General features: G+C 34.9%; 1 protein-coding gene across 9 annotated transcripts in view; it reads left to right on the forward strand.

Annotated features, from left to right (window-relative positions):
- NAALADL2 (N-acetylated alpha-linked acidic dipeptidase like 2) overlaps window positions 1-10,750 on the forward strand; it is a 1,498,179-nt gene extending 1,487,429 nt beyond the window's left edge. For 8 of the 9 annotated variants that reach the window (XM_061168361.1, XM_061168362.1, XM_061168363.1 and 5 more), the window contains one exon: window positions 3,385-10,750. In XM_061168361.1, the coding sequence (XP_061024344.1) occupies window positions 3,385-3,583 (199 nt within the window). In that variant the 3' untranslated portion in view covers window positions 3,584-10,750. The remainder of the gene's footprint in view (window positions 1-3,384) is intronic. The other variant, XM_061168360.1, reaches the window with a different exon arrangement.
- Window positions 10,751-18,485: the final 7,735 nt, after the last annotated feature.

Raw genomic sequence — 18,485 nt, forward strand, 5'->3', positions numbered from 1 at the left:
TCAGTCCTTCCAATGAATATTCAGGACTGATTCCCATTAGGATGGATTGGTTGTATCTCCTTGAAATCCAAGGGACTCTCAAGAGTCTTCTCCAACACCATAGTTCAAAAGCATCAATTCTTCAGTGCTCAGCTTTCTTTATAATTCAACTCTCACATTCATACATGACTACTGGAAAAACCATAACTTTGACTAGACAGACCTTTGCTGGCAAAGTAATGTCTCTGTTTTTTAATATGGTGTCTAGGTTGGTCTTGATAAAGTAACATATATAGACTTGATAAAGTAACATATTTCTCAACTCAAACATGTAAAGCAATGATATCATAATTTGTCCTTGAAAATATTGGGATCAGGGCCCAATAACAGAGACAAAAAGACATGAAAAAGATGGAAGAGTGAGTATCTTCAGAGACCAGTTGGATACTTAAGGAAAAGAGATAACTTGTAGGGTTCTGTCATGAGGGAGTAAGCAGATTTCAATGTCCATTCACCACCGGCGTACAGGAGAATGCAAAATAACCTAATTGATGTAATTTGCACTAACATTATAGGCTTCATTATTGAGCTTATGAAGTTCAGGAGAGGCTCAAGTAGTGGAGTCTTGATCAGCTAGGAAACAATGATCCAGAATTCTATCTAAAACTGAGATCAGTGCTAGTGAGTGAAAGTCACTCAGTCATGTCCAACTCTTTCTGACCCCATGGACTATACAGTCCATGGAATTCTCCAGGCCAGAATACTGGAGTGGGTAGCCTTTCCCTTCTTCAGGGGATCTTCCCAACCTAGGGATTGAACCCAGGTCTCCTACATTGCAGGAGGATTCTTTACCTGCTGAGCCACAAGGAATGACCAAGAATACTGGAGTGAGTAGCCTATCCCTTCTGCACTAGGTCAGTACTAGGGATAATTATAAATTAACTAAATCTTATGCTGTGGCCCTTGCTCCACCATCTCAAACTTAACATGCATCCTTGCTCCATTTGATCAATCATGTCTGACTCTTTGTGACCCCATGGACTGTAGTCCACTACGCTTCTCTGACCATGGAATTTCTCAGGCAAGAATACTGGAGTGGGTGGCCATTTCCTCTCCAGGGGATCTTTCTGACCCAGGGATCAAACCTGCATCTCTTGTGTCTCCTTTATTGGCAGGTGGATTCTTTACCACTAGCGTCACTGACATCTTTGTTCACTGCTCATCTGCAGTAAGTGGTTCTCTAGGTTTTGAATTATAACCAAAGTAACTATACCAAAATAAAGTCAAATAATCTTTCTTTCTTTCTTAAAAACTTTCATTAGTTTCCTACTGCCCATAAGAAAAAGTATAACCTCCTTAGCTTGGTATGGAAGGCCTGGTATGATGTGGCCAATGGCTTGCTCTCCTAACTCTTCTATAGCTGCCCACTCTGGCCTTGTGCCCTGATCATACAGAAGCACTGGCACTGATCCACTAAGAATAGTAAGCTGTTTTATAAATCCATACCTCTGCATATGCTAATTCCTCCTGCATACGGTGTTATATCCACTTTCTAGCTTATTTCCTTTCTTTTGCCCTTATAGCTGGTAGTTCCCATCATCCTTCAAGATGAAGTATTCTCCATGATAAACTTTGCCAGTGGCAATCCTTCATCTGTTATCACTAGACTTTACATGTCTAGCATGACAATTAATGACCTTATTTTAATTATTTATATATTTGCCTCTCATATTAGAGCACGGAATTTCAGCTAGCTCAGATAGGTTTTTTTTTTTTTTTTTTGGAAATAAGTCAAATGATGCAATAATCCATTCCTTTCTACCAAACTGCATCTCTTTCTACTTATCAACTAATAAAAGGAATCTCTTTTGACCTGCCCAAGGCCAAATACCTCTTTCTCAGATATTAGGATAAATTTCAAAGCACCATCATATTACATACTCTACACTTATGAGAAGATATTCTAAATGTCAAACACATACAAAGAAAGAGAACAGGATAATGAATACATTACCCATTTCAACAATTATTAGCAATCTTATTCTACCTGTGATGTCCATAGTTCCACTCTCCTTTTTTCCTTCCAAATATTTAGAAGCAAATTTTAACTGTAGTAACTTTTCATTCACAAATATTACTGTATGTATTTCTAGAAGTTAAGAACACTTTGAAAATATGCTGATAATACCATTATCATACCTAAAATATTGTTTGTTAATATTAACAAATCCTTAAGTAGTATTAACTTTTATACTAGTTCTCATTTTTAAAATTGTTTGAATAAAGACCTAGAAAATCTGTACTTTACAGATATACATGGGTTGTTGTTTCTTGTAATCTAAAGCAGCAGCTTTCAACTGGGGGCAATTTTGCCTTGTAAGGGACAATTTTGGCAGTCTGGAGACATTTTTGGTTTGTAAAACAGCTATGAACTGAATGTTTGTGTCTTCCCAGTATAAAGACATGCATTAAAATCTTAACCTCAATGGGGCTATATTTTGGAGAACCTAATTCAACTTAGGTTTGGTTATACAGGTGGGGCCCTCATTATGGGATTAAAGCCCTTACAAAAAGAAGAGAAGACATGGGATCCCTCTGTCTGCATGCAATAGGCCAGGGAGAGGCCCCTCACCGACAATCTGTTTGTACTGGCATGCTGATCTTGGGATTAGCTTTCAAAACTGTGAAAAATAAATGCTTATTGCTTAAGCCACCCAGTCGATGGTATTCTGGTACAGTAGTTCAAATTAACTGGGACAACCACAGGAGGGGTGTTACTGGTACCCAGTGGGTAGAGGTCAGGGATAGTGCTAAATATCCTTCAATGCACAGGACTGCTGCCACAATAAAGAACTATCTACCTCAGCCCCCACCCCTAACAAAAGTCAACAGTGAAAGGCTGAGAAACCCTGGTCTAGCAGTTCCTCTGTCACCCATTTCTTGTTATAATTTGGTCATTGAATAAACTGGGCCATTTATCCTATAGAATTTCTCACAGTATTTTGCTGATGACACACTGCAGTATTATTTTTATATTTTCTGTCCCTTGTGTTTATGAGCAATTAGACTTAGAAGCTTCATCAGATTCAGTGGGTTTTTTTGTTTGTTTTTCTTTTTTAGCAAAAATACTTTATTTCATTGATAGTATTGTGTACTTCCATCAGGAGGTACATACTGTCTAGTTCTATATCTCTCATCACTAGAGGGAACTTTTGATGATCAATGTCCAAATCCATTCATTCAATAGTGGCCTCAAAATGATAATATTGTATTCTCATAATTATTTCATTTATTTAAAGCATCACTGTTTCTTGAAAATATTTTTTACAGTGTTTGATACAAAAATAGCATGGTGCCTAAAACATTTATTCATTCTGTGTTTTTTATTTTTTATTTTTTTTTCAGAAATATCCTATACCACCTTGATGGGAAGACAAGCCAGTTTTCAATACTCCTGGAGGCTTGGGAGCGCTGCAAGTCACTTGCATCAAATGAGACCCTTCAAGAAGCCCTGTCAGAGGTGTTGAATAGCATTAATGCAGCTCAGGTTTACTTCAAAGCAGGACTTGATGTGTTCGAGAGTGTCTTAGTTGGAAAGAACTGAGAAAACTCTCAGCATTTTAAAAAGTTTGTTTACAATTCCTCAAGAAAAAGCTCTAATCTCACCAGATTTTCTGACATGGAAGACTTTTTCCCCTCAATGGCTTTTTATATAAGTATAAAGCTATTCTTCCTTTGTATTTTTTGATGTACGTGTAAAAAGAGCATTTTGCACATTTAATATTTTTCTTATATCTAGATTTCTGATTATGTAAAAGCAAGTTATTGAAAATAATACTTAAGATTTATCTATTAAAAAGAAATCTGCTGTATTTTTCTATATATATATATATAAAATATTTGGGGAAAAAATTTCAAAGACGTTCTGGACAGTCTTTGTTCCTATGGATAAAACATGTAGGAATAGAAATGATTACCTGTGTTAGAGCTTTAATGACCTAGCTTCTGTAATAGAAATGGACAGTTGATATGGTTTCAGATTAACTTTCACTATCAAATATTCAATATGAACAACAAGTATTCTGACTGAGTGATTGGTTGACGAAAACCACTTTGAATGTGTCTGTTTTATGAAATGAAGTGCCTGTTTATAACACAACTAGATGTAGTAATACACTGGTTATGAAAATGTATTTTTTTAAGTATTAATTAAAAAAAAAGAGCCATAAACATTCCAGGGGAAAATCGCAAGGTAGCTGCACAGAGCAATTTAATTGTCAATTTTTTTCCTAACCACTTATAAGGTGACTAGCTTTGAAACCCCTAATTTGTCTCAGTTGATTTTGTAAAAATTTCAGGAGTGATATATGTCTTATGAGGGAGAAAATATGTATTTCTTCCTGTGTTGTTTCTGTTGGAAGCACTGAAATAGAGCTACTTTAAAATGAAAGCATCTCACTTTGCTCCTCATTCATGTATCTTTTCTGAAACTCCTTTCTGAAAGGCAGTTTTCTCAGAATACCATATAATTTCCACAGGAAAGTAGCAAAGTTTCTCTTTGAAAACCCAAAATATCTTAAAAAGTATCAAATTGCTATTTCTGCCACTAGCAAAAAGGACTTCTGATGAATGAAATAGTTGTTTTGATCAACAAAAAAGCTCCTTAATTCTATGAAAAACCTTTTTTTTCCTTCTCTATCCTTACTTTTGATTGACATGACAACACATAATATATTCATGCTTCTACTTTTAGGCAGAAAATACTTTATTACTTTAAGAGTGTATCTTTCCCATGCTTCAGTTCCTCTCTCATGTTGAAAATGAAGCTTTTCATCCTAAGGCCACTGAATGGCCTTAGTATCCACTATTCCCCAAACCACAGAATCCCATTAAGTGTTTAAACTCTGAGCTTACCTTTAGAAATTGATTTAGTATTGGATAAAGCAATTTCTCTAAGGAAGCATATCTTCAGAGTATTTCATGTGGATTATTTTTCTCTAACACAACATTCAAACACATGTCCCTATCACACACCTCCAAAGCAACTTCACAAATAGTGCCTATAGGTCTAAATCTTTTATGTGTATGAATGAACATACACCTAATCTTAGTTTAAAGGAAAACTGATGTTAAAGGGAAAGAATTGTCAGCATTGATTAACTGATTTATAAGGGTCAGCTGTTCTTACTATAAGTAATGTTTATGTGCTCAAGGCAAAGAAGAGAATTGAAGCAATTAGCTAGATAATTCAAGCAGAAACTCAGTTTCAATGAATTGTTTGTGTGCACATATTTTACATAAGAAAGGAAACTGCCTTACAATATATATTTCTAACCAATGCATGTGTTTGTCTGAAAGTATTTGCCATGTTGAGAAGTGGCTACAGGAAGGGGCTAAAGAACCAAACTCCCACATGCCTTGGTGTCAGTACCCTCTCTCCTTCCACAGAAAAAGAGGAGAAAAGAGGCAAGAGGAATACACATACAGATTGGGGTCAGGTCAAATAATAGAATCCCTGTACCAAAGGATCAGAAATAGTGAATTAAATTTCAGTGTGTTCATTTTAATTCTTCCTTTGGAGCTGGGTTTAAAATAGACAAAGACAAATAATTATTGATTTGGTAGTTTATCATTTTAGAACAAAATCCTAAGTAAATTCACTCCTTTAGACTCCAATAGAGTTGAGAACATGAATATTTGTGTTTGCACATTTTTGTTGAAAGATTGTGTATTTAGCTAACCCACATTGCACAGATCAAAGTCTCAATATTCTGTACTTATTACTTCTAAATCATATGATATTTGATACTCAGAAACTGAAGTTAATTATTGACAAACATGTTTTTATTAGCCTATTTAAGAGATTATGTTAAGAAACTGAATTATAATTGAAACAGATATCCACCAGTTCTATAAATGCTGCTCATCTTTGACTGAAACGAACCTCTTAACTAGAAACATTACTGCTATAGTCTGATTACCTCAGGGTTCCTTGAAATTTATGTCATTTAAATTTTCCCCTAATGATCCAAGTAAATAAAATCCTATGCAAGTTATTAATAAGTATTTTCAGTGAATTGGTAGTTAGGTTAAATTGCTGCTGAAATATCTGGGTGCCTGGTACTTCTCACCACCCTTCATACATAGCATTGTGCCAGTCCATAATGAATCATAAATGATTATTCCCCCAAGAAAAGGTGGCAGATGTGGACCACTGCAATTTGGGTTCAGGCAGGGTACACCTGGAATACCACTCTTTGTAAAAAAGTACAGAGTCCAGAGTCAAAAAAAAAAGCCTAAGACACTCTGATTCAAGTCTGAGACTGTTACCTTCAGTCAGGGGAAGCATCAGCACCCCCACCAGATACAGTAACTGCAGGCAAAGTGGTCAAGGAATTGGGGGAGAGTCACAGTTTTAGTTAATAGCAGAAGGGCTGCTAAAATTTAAGCTTGTTTGTTTTCTCATGTAACAGAGTTCTAAATGGTCTTTTCCATTATATTCTAGGTAACTAGTCATTATGTCAGATGCTGGATGGGCTGGAAGCACTGCTTTTTCAATTAGGGACCAGTTCATTCTCTCAATATACCTAATGAGTAGAACTGTCCTAGGGAGTTCACGCAAACGGCACAAGCCTGTGTACTTGTGGGAAAGTAGAGAGAGTCTCTACATGACACCAGTGCTCAGGAAGAAGGGTATTAAGCAAAATACTTTTATAAGAGAGCATTTCCCCTACATTAAATTGGCAGTTTAAATCTGTATTTCTCAAAATGTGGTTTTTGGGGAAGGGAGCCTAGGAATCTATATTTTTAGCAAGATTTCCCAAGTGATCCTTATGCTTAATGATTTCTCATCTACATCAATAATCCTGGGTCCTCCTGAGAAAACATCATGTGGCAACATACTAAAAAAATTGAAGGGTCACAATAATAGGAGATACTTCTAGCTTTGCTAATAATGGCATTTTAAAGAAAGAGAGAGTAACCATTGTATTTCTCAAAAAAGGCCCCAGATGAATCTAAGTCTGTGCCTGCTACAAGTCAGGCACATTTCTCAATTTAATGTACTTTTTTTTTTTCTATTTGACTCCTCATGCCAACTTATTTTAAAAGATGAGGAAATTTAGTTGAGTGACTGCCCAAGTTCCATAGCTAATAAGGATGATTGATGTATGTGTCTCTGCTGGGCCCCCTGGGTTCCAGACCTGTGTTCTTCATGCTGGGTGTCACAGAAAGTTAAGAATCAGTTACAGAAAGTGACATTATTGAAATTTTTAATGTATTACTGCACAACTGATCAGACTATGTCATCTGCCACTTCACTGGTTGAACTAAGGTGTCTGAAGAAACCAACAACATTATTCCTCATGATGGTAGCCCACCCCAACAATGGTGGACATATGTAGGCAAATTAGAAGATAAGTAAATAAGAGCACAAAAATAAGTAGGTAAATAAGAGCACAAAAATAAGTCTACCATTGTAGAATATCATGACAACTAGATGACAGGGGAAGACCAAGTGCTGGGACTTACAACCTCAGTTTTGTATCATACTTAAATCTCAGAATAACTAATTGACTTTATTTTAAATTACATGTACTTTTTAAATGCATAGCATACAATAGGTTTCCCCATTGCAAAGATAGGTGTTACGAAAATAAAATTTGTTACCATCAGCATCTTTTGTTACAATCAGCATCTTTGCCTGAAATGAAAAACTATTTTCGTAGTTGGTAGACCTCGCCAAAAGTGTCCTCATGAGACATTCTGTGGTATGTGTGATTAATTACTCCAAAAACTAAACTTTTTCATTGATATTGCATTGTCATCTGGTTTAAAGGTTTAAACCAGAATGGTTAAAGGACCATTTAAATGTGTCTTCACTACAAGTTCCCTCGATAGAATTATATTTTAAACTGCCAATCCATGTGTTGAGTGGAAGGCAAATGGGTCTATACATCCCAAAAGATAGATCAGCAACCTAACAGTTCCATTACAGGAGCATGGATGCAACACAGGAGAAAAAATAGACATATGATATTTGAGCAAAGAAATATTCTGCCTAGGTGCACTAGTAAATTTGTATTTCTTGCTTGAGTTTATATTGCTAGCTTAAAAAAGACTCATTAGAATTGCTTTAGAAAGAACTTAAACTTCCAAGAGTTTTAAGCACCCCATCAAGTGTAAATGCTTTTCAGTTAAGTGGGTTTATCTTATGCAGTTTAGAATTTCAAGTGAGGTAAATTTAAAAGAGGAGTTGCAAAAGAAAATTTTTAAACGTAACCTATTTTGGTCACCACAATGCTCACTCAGTTCTGTTTTCCCTTTTTAGATATACTCTAGCAATGGGATCAGGCTTTTTTTTTTTTAACTATGAGAAAGTAATTTTAGTATCTAGTCTTTTCAATGTACATTTATCTGTTAATCAACCAGAATTTTATTTCCATAATATCATTCCATTATCCTTCAAAGATGTACACTGAAGTGCCTTGAGCACTCCTGGGGCCATCAAGAATCTTCAGAGCTGGCTGATTGTGAGATGGCATATTTCTTAAAGACATTTAGAATCTCATATTCAAGTGGTATCTGAATTTACAAGGCAAAGGATTAAATTGAGACACTTTCAGGTAGCATTCAAGAAAAAGCTACTTCAAATTTTAATATGTTCTGGTTAGATTATTTTGTATTTGAATTAAAATAGTTATGCAATGTTGTAAAGTAAAATAAATAAATTTTTAAAAAAGTTATGCAGTTTTGTATAACCAAAATGGCAATTTTGATTTTTTTTAGGCAAAATACAATCATCAAGGCCAAAGAAATGTATGACTACTCTAATTTCTTAAGAAGGCTCTGTCAAGAATTAACTCAGCTAATTGCAGTTGATTCTAGATGCAGAGCCTACATCTAGACAAAGCTCTAATATGTGTAGGCAGAACCTAACAACATTCTTTCGAATCCCTTTGATGTCTTAAGCCAATAAGCACTGAAGTAGCTTTTCTCAGAAGAAAGCAGATTTTATTTTCCAGGGGCTAATTAATATGCACCACCTCAGTCCCAAAAGGATCACACAGGTGCCTGTACCATGCCATATGTCATGTGCTATATTCCAGCAAGCTCAAGAGATTAATATACAATCATTATTATGAATTATTATGTTGTATCGAAGTTAATGTTGGTCTTTTGTTCTAATTAAAGTACAAACTTGGCATTGGAACAGAAGCTTAGCTACAGAAATGAAGTTAGAGTCTCTATTTTAATGAACTAAATCTTTTTTTCAATCAAAATGTGTAATTATTTAATTATCTGGCCTGCTCAGTAAGTTTAGCTCTCTAATTTGTTCAAAGACTATTTATTCAACATAATAATAACACAGGTGGACACTCCTTGGAGTGTTTTATCTTCTGAAATTGTTAGCCATTGTTAAATCATGCTTTCAGTATATGTGATAGTATTTTATTAATGTTGACTTGTCTACCTTTTATATCAAGCTGCTGCAAGTGACCACCTTATTCTGAAAGTCAGAGAAAATGCTATTTCTCTATAAAGACAAATTTGTCATACCCATTTAATAAGAAACAACATATTTTACTACACTATTGCAATTTGTCTGCAGTAAACAAAGTGCCCAGATTGTTAAGTGTAGCTCACATAATTATATTCCAAAGATGTTATACATAATTCCAATTAGAAGCTGAGATAGGACTCTATTAGGTGATTTTGTATTTACATTTCACATAGGAAGGTTTAATGGCAAATATTTCCCACATATTCAGACTTGCTACTTGTAGAATATGAATGCAGTTGTATTCAGAAAAGAAAAAAAGCTTTCTAAGACACTTTAAGGGGCTAATTTGCTTTTATAGACATCTAGAAAAATCAGCACATCATTGATGATAGCTTTATATGTGTTTGGAATGTTAATATGGAACATGAAATAGTTTCAGCCATGTCATCAGTATAGCAGTATTTAGACATATGAAATTTTATAATGAGTAAAATTTCTTAATTGTATAATAAAAAATAATAAAAATAAATAAAAAATATAGCCTTAAAAGAATGGTGACAAGCAGAATATTTACAAAGATTTAGAAATTAACTTTGGGTAAAATTGGAGCACAATTTCTTCATTTAAATTTGTTTGATTAAAAAATAAATCTCTCTCAAGGGGTGCCCCAATTATTAAATTGCACTGAACTGTTACAGTGTTGAATATTATTCAGAGTAGATTACATCTGTGATTTGGAAATGTTTTCATTGTAAAGAAATTAATTATTAGTGTCTTTGTTGTGACTGATTTTGGATGATTGATTTAGAGGCATGTGTCTCTAATTTCTTAATTACTATATAGGATTGAATGCCTAATTTCTATAATATGTGGATGTCCACCAAGAATCTAGTGCTTTTTATATTTAACCCAATTGTGATTTTATTTTACAACATTTTATGTACTATTCACATGACTTGATATATGGTTTACTTAGAAAAGTATGTTGTGATTTGGAGTGACAAAAAAATGGATTGGTACATCATATCCATTAAGAATACAGGTAAATATTTTATATTTTAGTTGTTTAAATATTTGCACATAGTTGAATACTATGAAATGAAGGCATCTATTAAGGAATATTTTCTGATTCATAAATGTAATGTGTATGTGCAGTGACACAGTAATATTTAAAATGCCCATTTACAAATATTAAATACAGGTGAAAATCATTGTTATACTGTGTTTTGTTATAAATATACAAAATGAATTAGTTGTTAGTCTGTATTAGTAATGAATTATCTTTCAGTTCAGATCAGTTCAGTCTCTCAGTTTGTCTGACTCTTTGCGACTCCATGGACTACAGCATACCCGGCCTCCCTGTCCATCACCAGCTCCTGGAGTTGACTCAAACTCATGTTCATTGAGTCGGTGGTGCCATCCAACCATCTCATCCTCTGTTGTCCCCTTCTCCTCCCACCTTCAATCTTTCCCAGTATCAGGGTCTTTTCAAATGAGTCAGTTCTTTGCATCAGGTGACCAAAGTATTGGAATTTCAGCTTCAGCATCAGTCCTTCCAATGAATATTCAGGACTGATTTCCTTTAGGTTGGACTGGTTGGATCTCCTTGCTGTCCAAGGGACTCTCAAGAGTCTTCTCCAACACCACAGTTCAAAAGCATCAATTCTTCAGTGCTCATCTTTCTTTATAGTCCAACTCTCACATCCATACATGACTACTAGAAAAACCATAGCTTTGACTAGACAGACCTTTGTTGGCAAAGTGATGTCTCTGCTTTTTAATATGCTGTCTAGATTGGAGAAGGAAATGGCAACCCACTCCAGTGTTCTTGCCTGGAGAATCCCAGGGATGGGGTCGCACAGTGTCGGACATGACTGAAGTGACTTAGCAGCAGCAGATTGGTCATAAATTTTCTTCCAAGGAGAAAGTGTCATTTAATTTCGTGGCTGCAAGTCACCATCTGCAGTGATTTTGAAGCCCCAAAAAAGAAAGTCTGCCACTGTTTCCCAATCCATTTGCCATAAAGTGATGGGACCTGATGCCATGATCTAAGTTTTCTGAATGTTGAGCTTTAAGCCAACTTTTTCACTCTCCTCTTTCACTTTCATCAAGAGGCTCTTTAGTTCTTCTTCACTTTCTGCCATAAGGGTGGTGTCATCTCCATATCTGAGGTTATTGATATTTCTCCCAGCAATCTTGGTTCCAGCTTGTGCTTCCTCCAGCCCAGCATTTCCCATGATGTACTCTGCATATAAGTTAAACAAGCATGGTGAAAATATACAGCCTTGATGTACTCCTTTTCCTATTTGGAACCAGTCTGTTGTTCCATGTCCAGTTCTAACTGTTGCTTCCTGACCTGCATACAAATTTCTGCAGAGTCAAGTCTGGTGGTCTGGTATTCCCATCTCCTTCAGAATTTTCCTCTGTTTACTGTGAGCCACACAGTCAAAGGGTTTGGCATAGTCAGTAAAGCAGAAGTAGATGTTTTTCTGGAGCTCTCTTGCTTTTTCAATGATCCAGCAAATGTTGCCAGTTTGCTCTCTGGTTCCTCTGTCTTTTCTAAATTCATATTGAACATAGGGAATTTCACAGTTCATGTATTGTTGAATCCTGGCTTGGAATATTTTGAGCATTACTTTACTAGATATGTGAGATGAGTACAATTGTGCAATTTATTTTTATGTATTTATCTGTATTGTATATTACACCCAAACAGAAATAAGCCTTGATCAGAAACACACTGTAAGATTTTATCATCTTTTTCTTTTTTGCCTTCCATTTTTTTCTCAAACATGCAGACCTTGTTTTAGGCCATTTAGCTTTAAAATCTATGCCAGGCTCTAACATCAAGTAACAGCATTTGTATCAACTCTAATGCTAAGGAGTTTTGTTCCCTCAAATATACACTAGAAAATGCCAGTTCTTTATTGCTAAGGGATCTCTATTGCATGATTAGCAGATTTCACTCATTTACTCATTCAGCAAACATTGACAGAGAGCCTATTCTAGGCAAGATACTGCATTAAGGGCTGGAGATATAAAGATGATTAACACTGTTTTACTTTCTAGAACAGGGGTCCCAAAACCCCTGTACTGGTCAATGGCCAGGAGTCTGGCAGCACATAAGGAGGTGAGCAGCAGACAAACTAGTGAATCTTCATCTGCAGCTCCCCATCGCTTGCATTACCATCTGAACCATTCCTCAACCCCTGCCCTAGTCCGTGGAAAAATTGTCTTCCATGAGACCAATTCGTGGTAACAAAAAGGTTGGGGATCACTCTTCTAGGATTTCACAGCCAAATAAAATATAACACTTCAGATTAACTATTGGCAATACTAGATTCAGAGGGACTCCCAATAGTGTAATTTGTCACAAGGATATTGACAGAGCAGAGATGGCTTAAAGGCACCAAATGTTCAGTCTACATAGCTAACTCACTGGGCCTTCCTTCAGTCTCATTAAGGCTAAAGCAGGGTGTTCTTTTTGTAGTCATGCGTTCTGGGAAACAGACTCACTCAGAAGGACAGTGTAGATAGTGGAGTGCAGTTTATTACACCAGCAGGCCCAAAGCAGAGTCTCTTAGCCAAGGACCCTGACCAGTTTTTGTGAAAACCTTATATACCCTAAGTGTACATGCCCAAACCCACCTCTCCAAATTCCCTGAAACTAGTCTGTACAAAGGAAAACAAACATACAAAGATAACCCATGATTCATATGCCTTAAGCCTAGGTAGTTAACAGTGGACAATTATCAATAGGTCTGTGGTCATACCCCAATAAGCATAATAGAATGTATGATTCTATTTGGTTACACAGATATTTAGGGTATTCTTTTAGGCGATGGAGAGCCTAGGTACAAGCCCTGGGGCTCTTTCTTCCAGCGGCCTGATTTTCCAGTTGGTATGGCGTCTCCATAGATACTGGGCATACTGCTCAAAGTCCACAGTCCAGCCCAAGATGGAATCCTGCTTTCAAGATGGAGCCTGTTCTGTCTGTTTCCTCCTTCATTCTTATCTCCAACATCATTGCTGTAGGACAGCGGACATTTTTCAGGGACTTACCATTGTGCCAGGCATACATATGCTACATGCAAAAATTTTGAAAAAATAATATGTATTATGCATATGTATATTCTGCAGAATAATATGCATATGTTTCTAACCATAAAGTACAATTTAAATGTACAAAATTATATACCTATGACTAACGTGTATTCAAAGTATAAAAATACAGACTGAAAAGTAAATAATTTGATTCATGGTAGGAGGGAAACAGTGGTAAGGATAGGGGTACAGAGAACACTATAACTGTTTTGTTTTATTGCTTTTTTTTTTTAAACAGAAAAAGGAACTGAAGCACATACAATAAAATGGAGGAGAGTTATAACAGATTTTCTTCTCATTTCTTTACATCCTCCCTAGTCAGTTTGGGTGGTGGATACATGTGTGTGTGTTGTGGAATTCTCACTGGTTTTCTAAATACAATTTCTGAAGTAACACATTTCTAATAAGGTGGTCTGATCCTGGAACCCACACTTATAACCACTACCCTAATACGTCTTTCTAAAGAACACAATTTTTTAAACCCAATTCATTTGCTCTTTCCTCATTCATCTGTACTAATCTTATAAAGGAAGAGGCATTATTAGAAGGAATTCACTGACATCCTAAGTGCTTACAGATAGAATTTCACTACAGTTATATTTTTTTGCCCAAATTGCTCTTCTTCAAAATTCTTCCTTGTGTTAGTAAATACTCTGGATTCTCTTACTAAAACTAGGAATCTTCTTTGATCCTTTTATTTCCCTTACTTCCTACTTCCAATCTACCAGCCAGTTGAATTGGCTTTGTTGCAAAATACAGCCCCAAACTGATACTTCTCCATCTCCACGGCCACCATCTTATTTAATGCCAACATTTCTTCTGCCATGCATTACAGTAGACATAAGTATTTAAAGCAAAGGGAATTTTAAAGCATGAAAATTACTAAAAGAAAAGAGAACTTCCTTAAATTGTTAATGTGTATGATAATTTGATAAGATATTATTTTCACAAAAAGTAACTATAACATAATAATAAAGCAAGGAAAGTTCTTTAAAAATGAAAAATAAGAGGTCGCTAAATGAATGTAAGATGTCACTTTTCCCAGAAAAAAATATGCATATGTAGCTGGAAAGCCAATATAGCAGAGAAGGAAAAAACAAATATCAATCCAGGAAGACTAACAACAATAATAAATGAATCAACAAGTTCTCACATTTTTAAAATACTAACTTTGCTGTACATCTGAAACTAAACTCAATATTATAAATTATCTATACTTCACTAATAAATAATAAAATGTAAAAAGAAAAAAAGTCAACTGTTTTGAAAACTACCCTCCTACTATAAGCTAGAAAACAGGGCAAGCTATATGAAACAAATGTTTTCCTGGACATTAGACAATAGGCAATCTAGAAATAAGATGCCTGAAGGAAGACAAGTAAATAAGGTGAGCCCTATAATTGCCCTGCTTACTGCCCAAAGGCAGTAAGTTGATCAAATACAAAGGAGAGAATAACAGGGAGTGGATATTGGACAAAGAGAGCCTTCTATATCTGAAGATAGGAATCTTCACTTAAATATGTAGGGTGGGCTATTGGGAAGCTGCTCAAAGAACAACCAGTAAACAGCAGTCTGAATAAGCTCTGGGTTGGGACCAGCAGAGAGAAGCTATATAATAATATCCTTTCAAGTACTTTACCCAAGTCCTTGGATATCTCCTTAGTAGTAAGCAAAACTACTGCTAGGTCAAAGGCTGCTCTGGACACTTCTGAATCAAGCTAAAATCAAAAGGGTTAAACTAATAATTAGTAATTTAACTATCTGAGTGAACAAAGAACAACACACACAAAACCGCATGCTGCAGTCCATGGAGTTGCAAAGAGTCAGGCACAGCTGAGTGACTGAAGAACGACAAAAAGTCCCTCCTTCCAGGAAGCTGACACATGCCTCTTACCTTCATCCATCAGAGGGCAGACAGAAGAAGCAAAAACCACAATCCCACAGTCACTAAAACAAAAGCACATTAGAAACAGCTAATCAACATGAAAAAAGCAGAAAGTTATGTTCCAGATGAAAGAACAAGATAAAGCCCCAGAAAAACAACTAAATTAAGTGGAGACAGGCAACCCTTCAGAAAAAGAATTCAGAATAATGATAGCAAAGATGAATCAGGATTCAGATAAAGAATGGAGGCAAAGATTGAGAAGATGCAAGAAGTGTTTACTAAAGACCTGGAGGAAATAAAAAGCAAACAAACAGAGATGAATAACACACTAGAAGGAATCCATAGCAGAATAACTGAGGCAGAAGAAAGAATAAATCACCTGGAGGGTAGAATGGTGGAAATCACTGACACAGAACAGAATATAGAAAAAAGAATGAAAAGAAATGAAGACAGCCTAAGAGACCTCTAAGACAACATTAAACAAATAAATATTTGCATTATAGGGTTCCCAGAAGGAGAGGAAAGAGAGAAAGGGCCTGAGAAAATACTTGATGAGATAATAGCTGAAACATTTTCTAACATGGGAAAGGAAATAATCAACCAAGTTCAGGAATCATGGAGAGCCCCAGGCAGGATAAACCCAAGGAGGAACACACCAAGACACATAGTAGTCAAACTGACAACAATTAAAGACAGAGATAAAATATTAAAAGCAACCAGGGAAAAATGACAAATAGCATGCAAGGGAACTCTTATCAGGCTACCAACTGATTTTACAACAGAAAATCTACAAGCCAGAAGGGAATGGAATGATATGTTTAAAGTGATGAAAAAGAAGCTACAACCAAGAATGCTCTACCCAGCAAGAGTCTCCTTCAGATTTGATGGAGAAATCAAAATCTTTCCAGACAAGCAAACCTTAAAAGAATTCAGCACCACCAAACCAGCCTTACCATAAATGCTAAAGGCATTTCTCTAGGCAGGAAACAAGAGAAGGAAATAAATGATTTACCTACAGAAAATAAACCCCAAACCATTAAGAAAACAGTAATAGGATCATTCATGTTGATAATTAACTTAAATGTAAATAGATTAAATGCACCAACCAAAAGACATAGACTGGCTGAGCAAATGAAAACATGTGCATGTGTGCACTTCCACTTACCACATCACTCTTCCTGACCCCTGAAACTGTATGTAATAATCTTATATTGTTAGGTTAATTATGTTCCCATCATGGCTTGTAATTATCTTTTATTTTTTGTCGAGCTATTGATTGTGAAAACTGATAAACATCTTTATTATTGTGATTATGTAACTATTAGTCACTTAATACCATTGTATCATAATTGTTCAACAGAAAAATAATAGAATTCTATATCACCAAAACTACCATTTAATAGAAAAGCCTGTAATCACTTTTTAAAATCCAGATGCATATCAGAATTATCTTGGAAATTTTTTGAAAAATACAAAGGGCCAAATACTATTTTTTTTTTTTTTTTTTGCCAGAGCTCCAGATATGTTTCTAATGAGCAGCCAGGTTTAAAAACATTGGACTATATGAGGAACTTTTATTTTTATCTAGCATGTTTCACTTTTTTTATTTCATATTCAGTTGCTTTTGAATATCTCCATGTCTTTTTTCTGATGTATTTTCTCAAGACTTCATCAAGTATAATATAAAAGCTTTTGTATACATGTATATATAATATGTATTAATATATATTTTAGAAAACTTATGAATTTTTGCCTAACTACAAAATTTATGATGTTTTGGTTCCACTTGCTTGACTTAGTATGTATAGAATGTTAGAGTTCTAATCTAAAAAAAAAATAGATATGCAAAAAGCAACAAAGATTAATGTATAGCACAGGGAAATATGGTAAATATCTTGTAATAATCTATAATGGAAAATAATTTAAAAAAATAATTTCTGTCTATATAGATAACTGAATCACACACAAAAAAGAATTCTACCTTTTGAAATTTAGTAATGTTTATCTTTTTGCCAGTTTTTTAAAATGTGCTATTGACATCTAATAACAATGTATAAGATACAAAATTTTAAATATATTTCTGTAGGATATGAGTAATATAAATTAACATAAATTAAATATAAATATATTTTATTTAAATTATTAATGACATCATTCAAGATGCTCCTATCTTATTTTTTCTTCACTTGATAAAATACTCTCAGAAAAATGATAATATGTCTCACTATGATTATATATTTTATAATATATATATTATATATTATATTTCTTCTGATTTTTGTTTTAGGTGTCTAATGGTTTATGATGTCTATCTTCTTTGTGAACTGTACTCTTTATCATTAAAAATATTCATCTTTGTTTCATTTAAAAGAAAGAAAGAATAAAGAAAAAAGAATGAAAAGAATTGAAGAAAGTTTCAGGAAACTCTAAGACCATGCTAAATGAACTAATGTTTGAGTTATAAGGGTCCTATAAGAAGAAAAGAAAAAGAAAGGGACTAAGAAAATATCCAAAGAGATTATAGTCAAAAACTTCCCTAACATGGGAAAGAAAAGAGCCACCCAAGTCCAGGAGGCACAGAGAATCCCATAAAGGATAAACCCTAGGAGAAATACACTGAGATACATGCTAACCAAACTAACAGAAATTAAGTTCAAAGAAAAAATATTACAAACAACAAGGAAAAAGAAAAAAATAATATGCAACGTAATCCCCATAAGGCTATCAGCTGATTTTTCAGCAGAAGCTGTGCAGGCCGGAATGGAGTGGCAGGATATATTTAAAGTGATTAAAGGAAAAAACCTACAACCAAGATTACTGTACCCAGGAAAGATCTCATTCAGAATCGATAGAGAAATCAAAAGCTTTACAGACAAGCAAAAGCTAAGAGAATTCAGCACCACCAAACCAGCTTTACAGCCAATGCTAAAGGAACTTCTTTAGGCAGGAAACACAAGAAAAAGAACCACAAAATCAAACACAAAAGAATCAAGAAAAAGGTAACAGAAACATGCC

This window comes from Dama dama, chromosome 19 (genome assembly GCF_033118175.1).
Source record: "Dama dama isolate Ldn47 chromosome 19, ASM3311817v1, whole genome shotgun sequence".
NCBI lineage: Eukaryota > Metazoa > Chordata > Mammalia > Artiodactyla > Cervidae > Dama > Dama dama.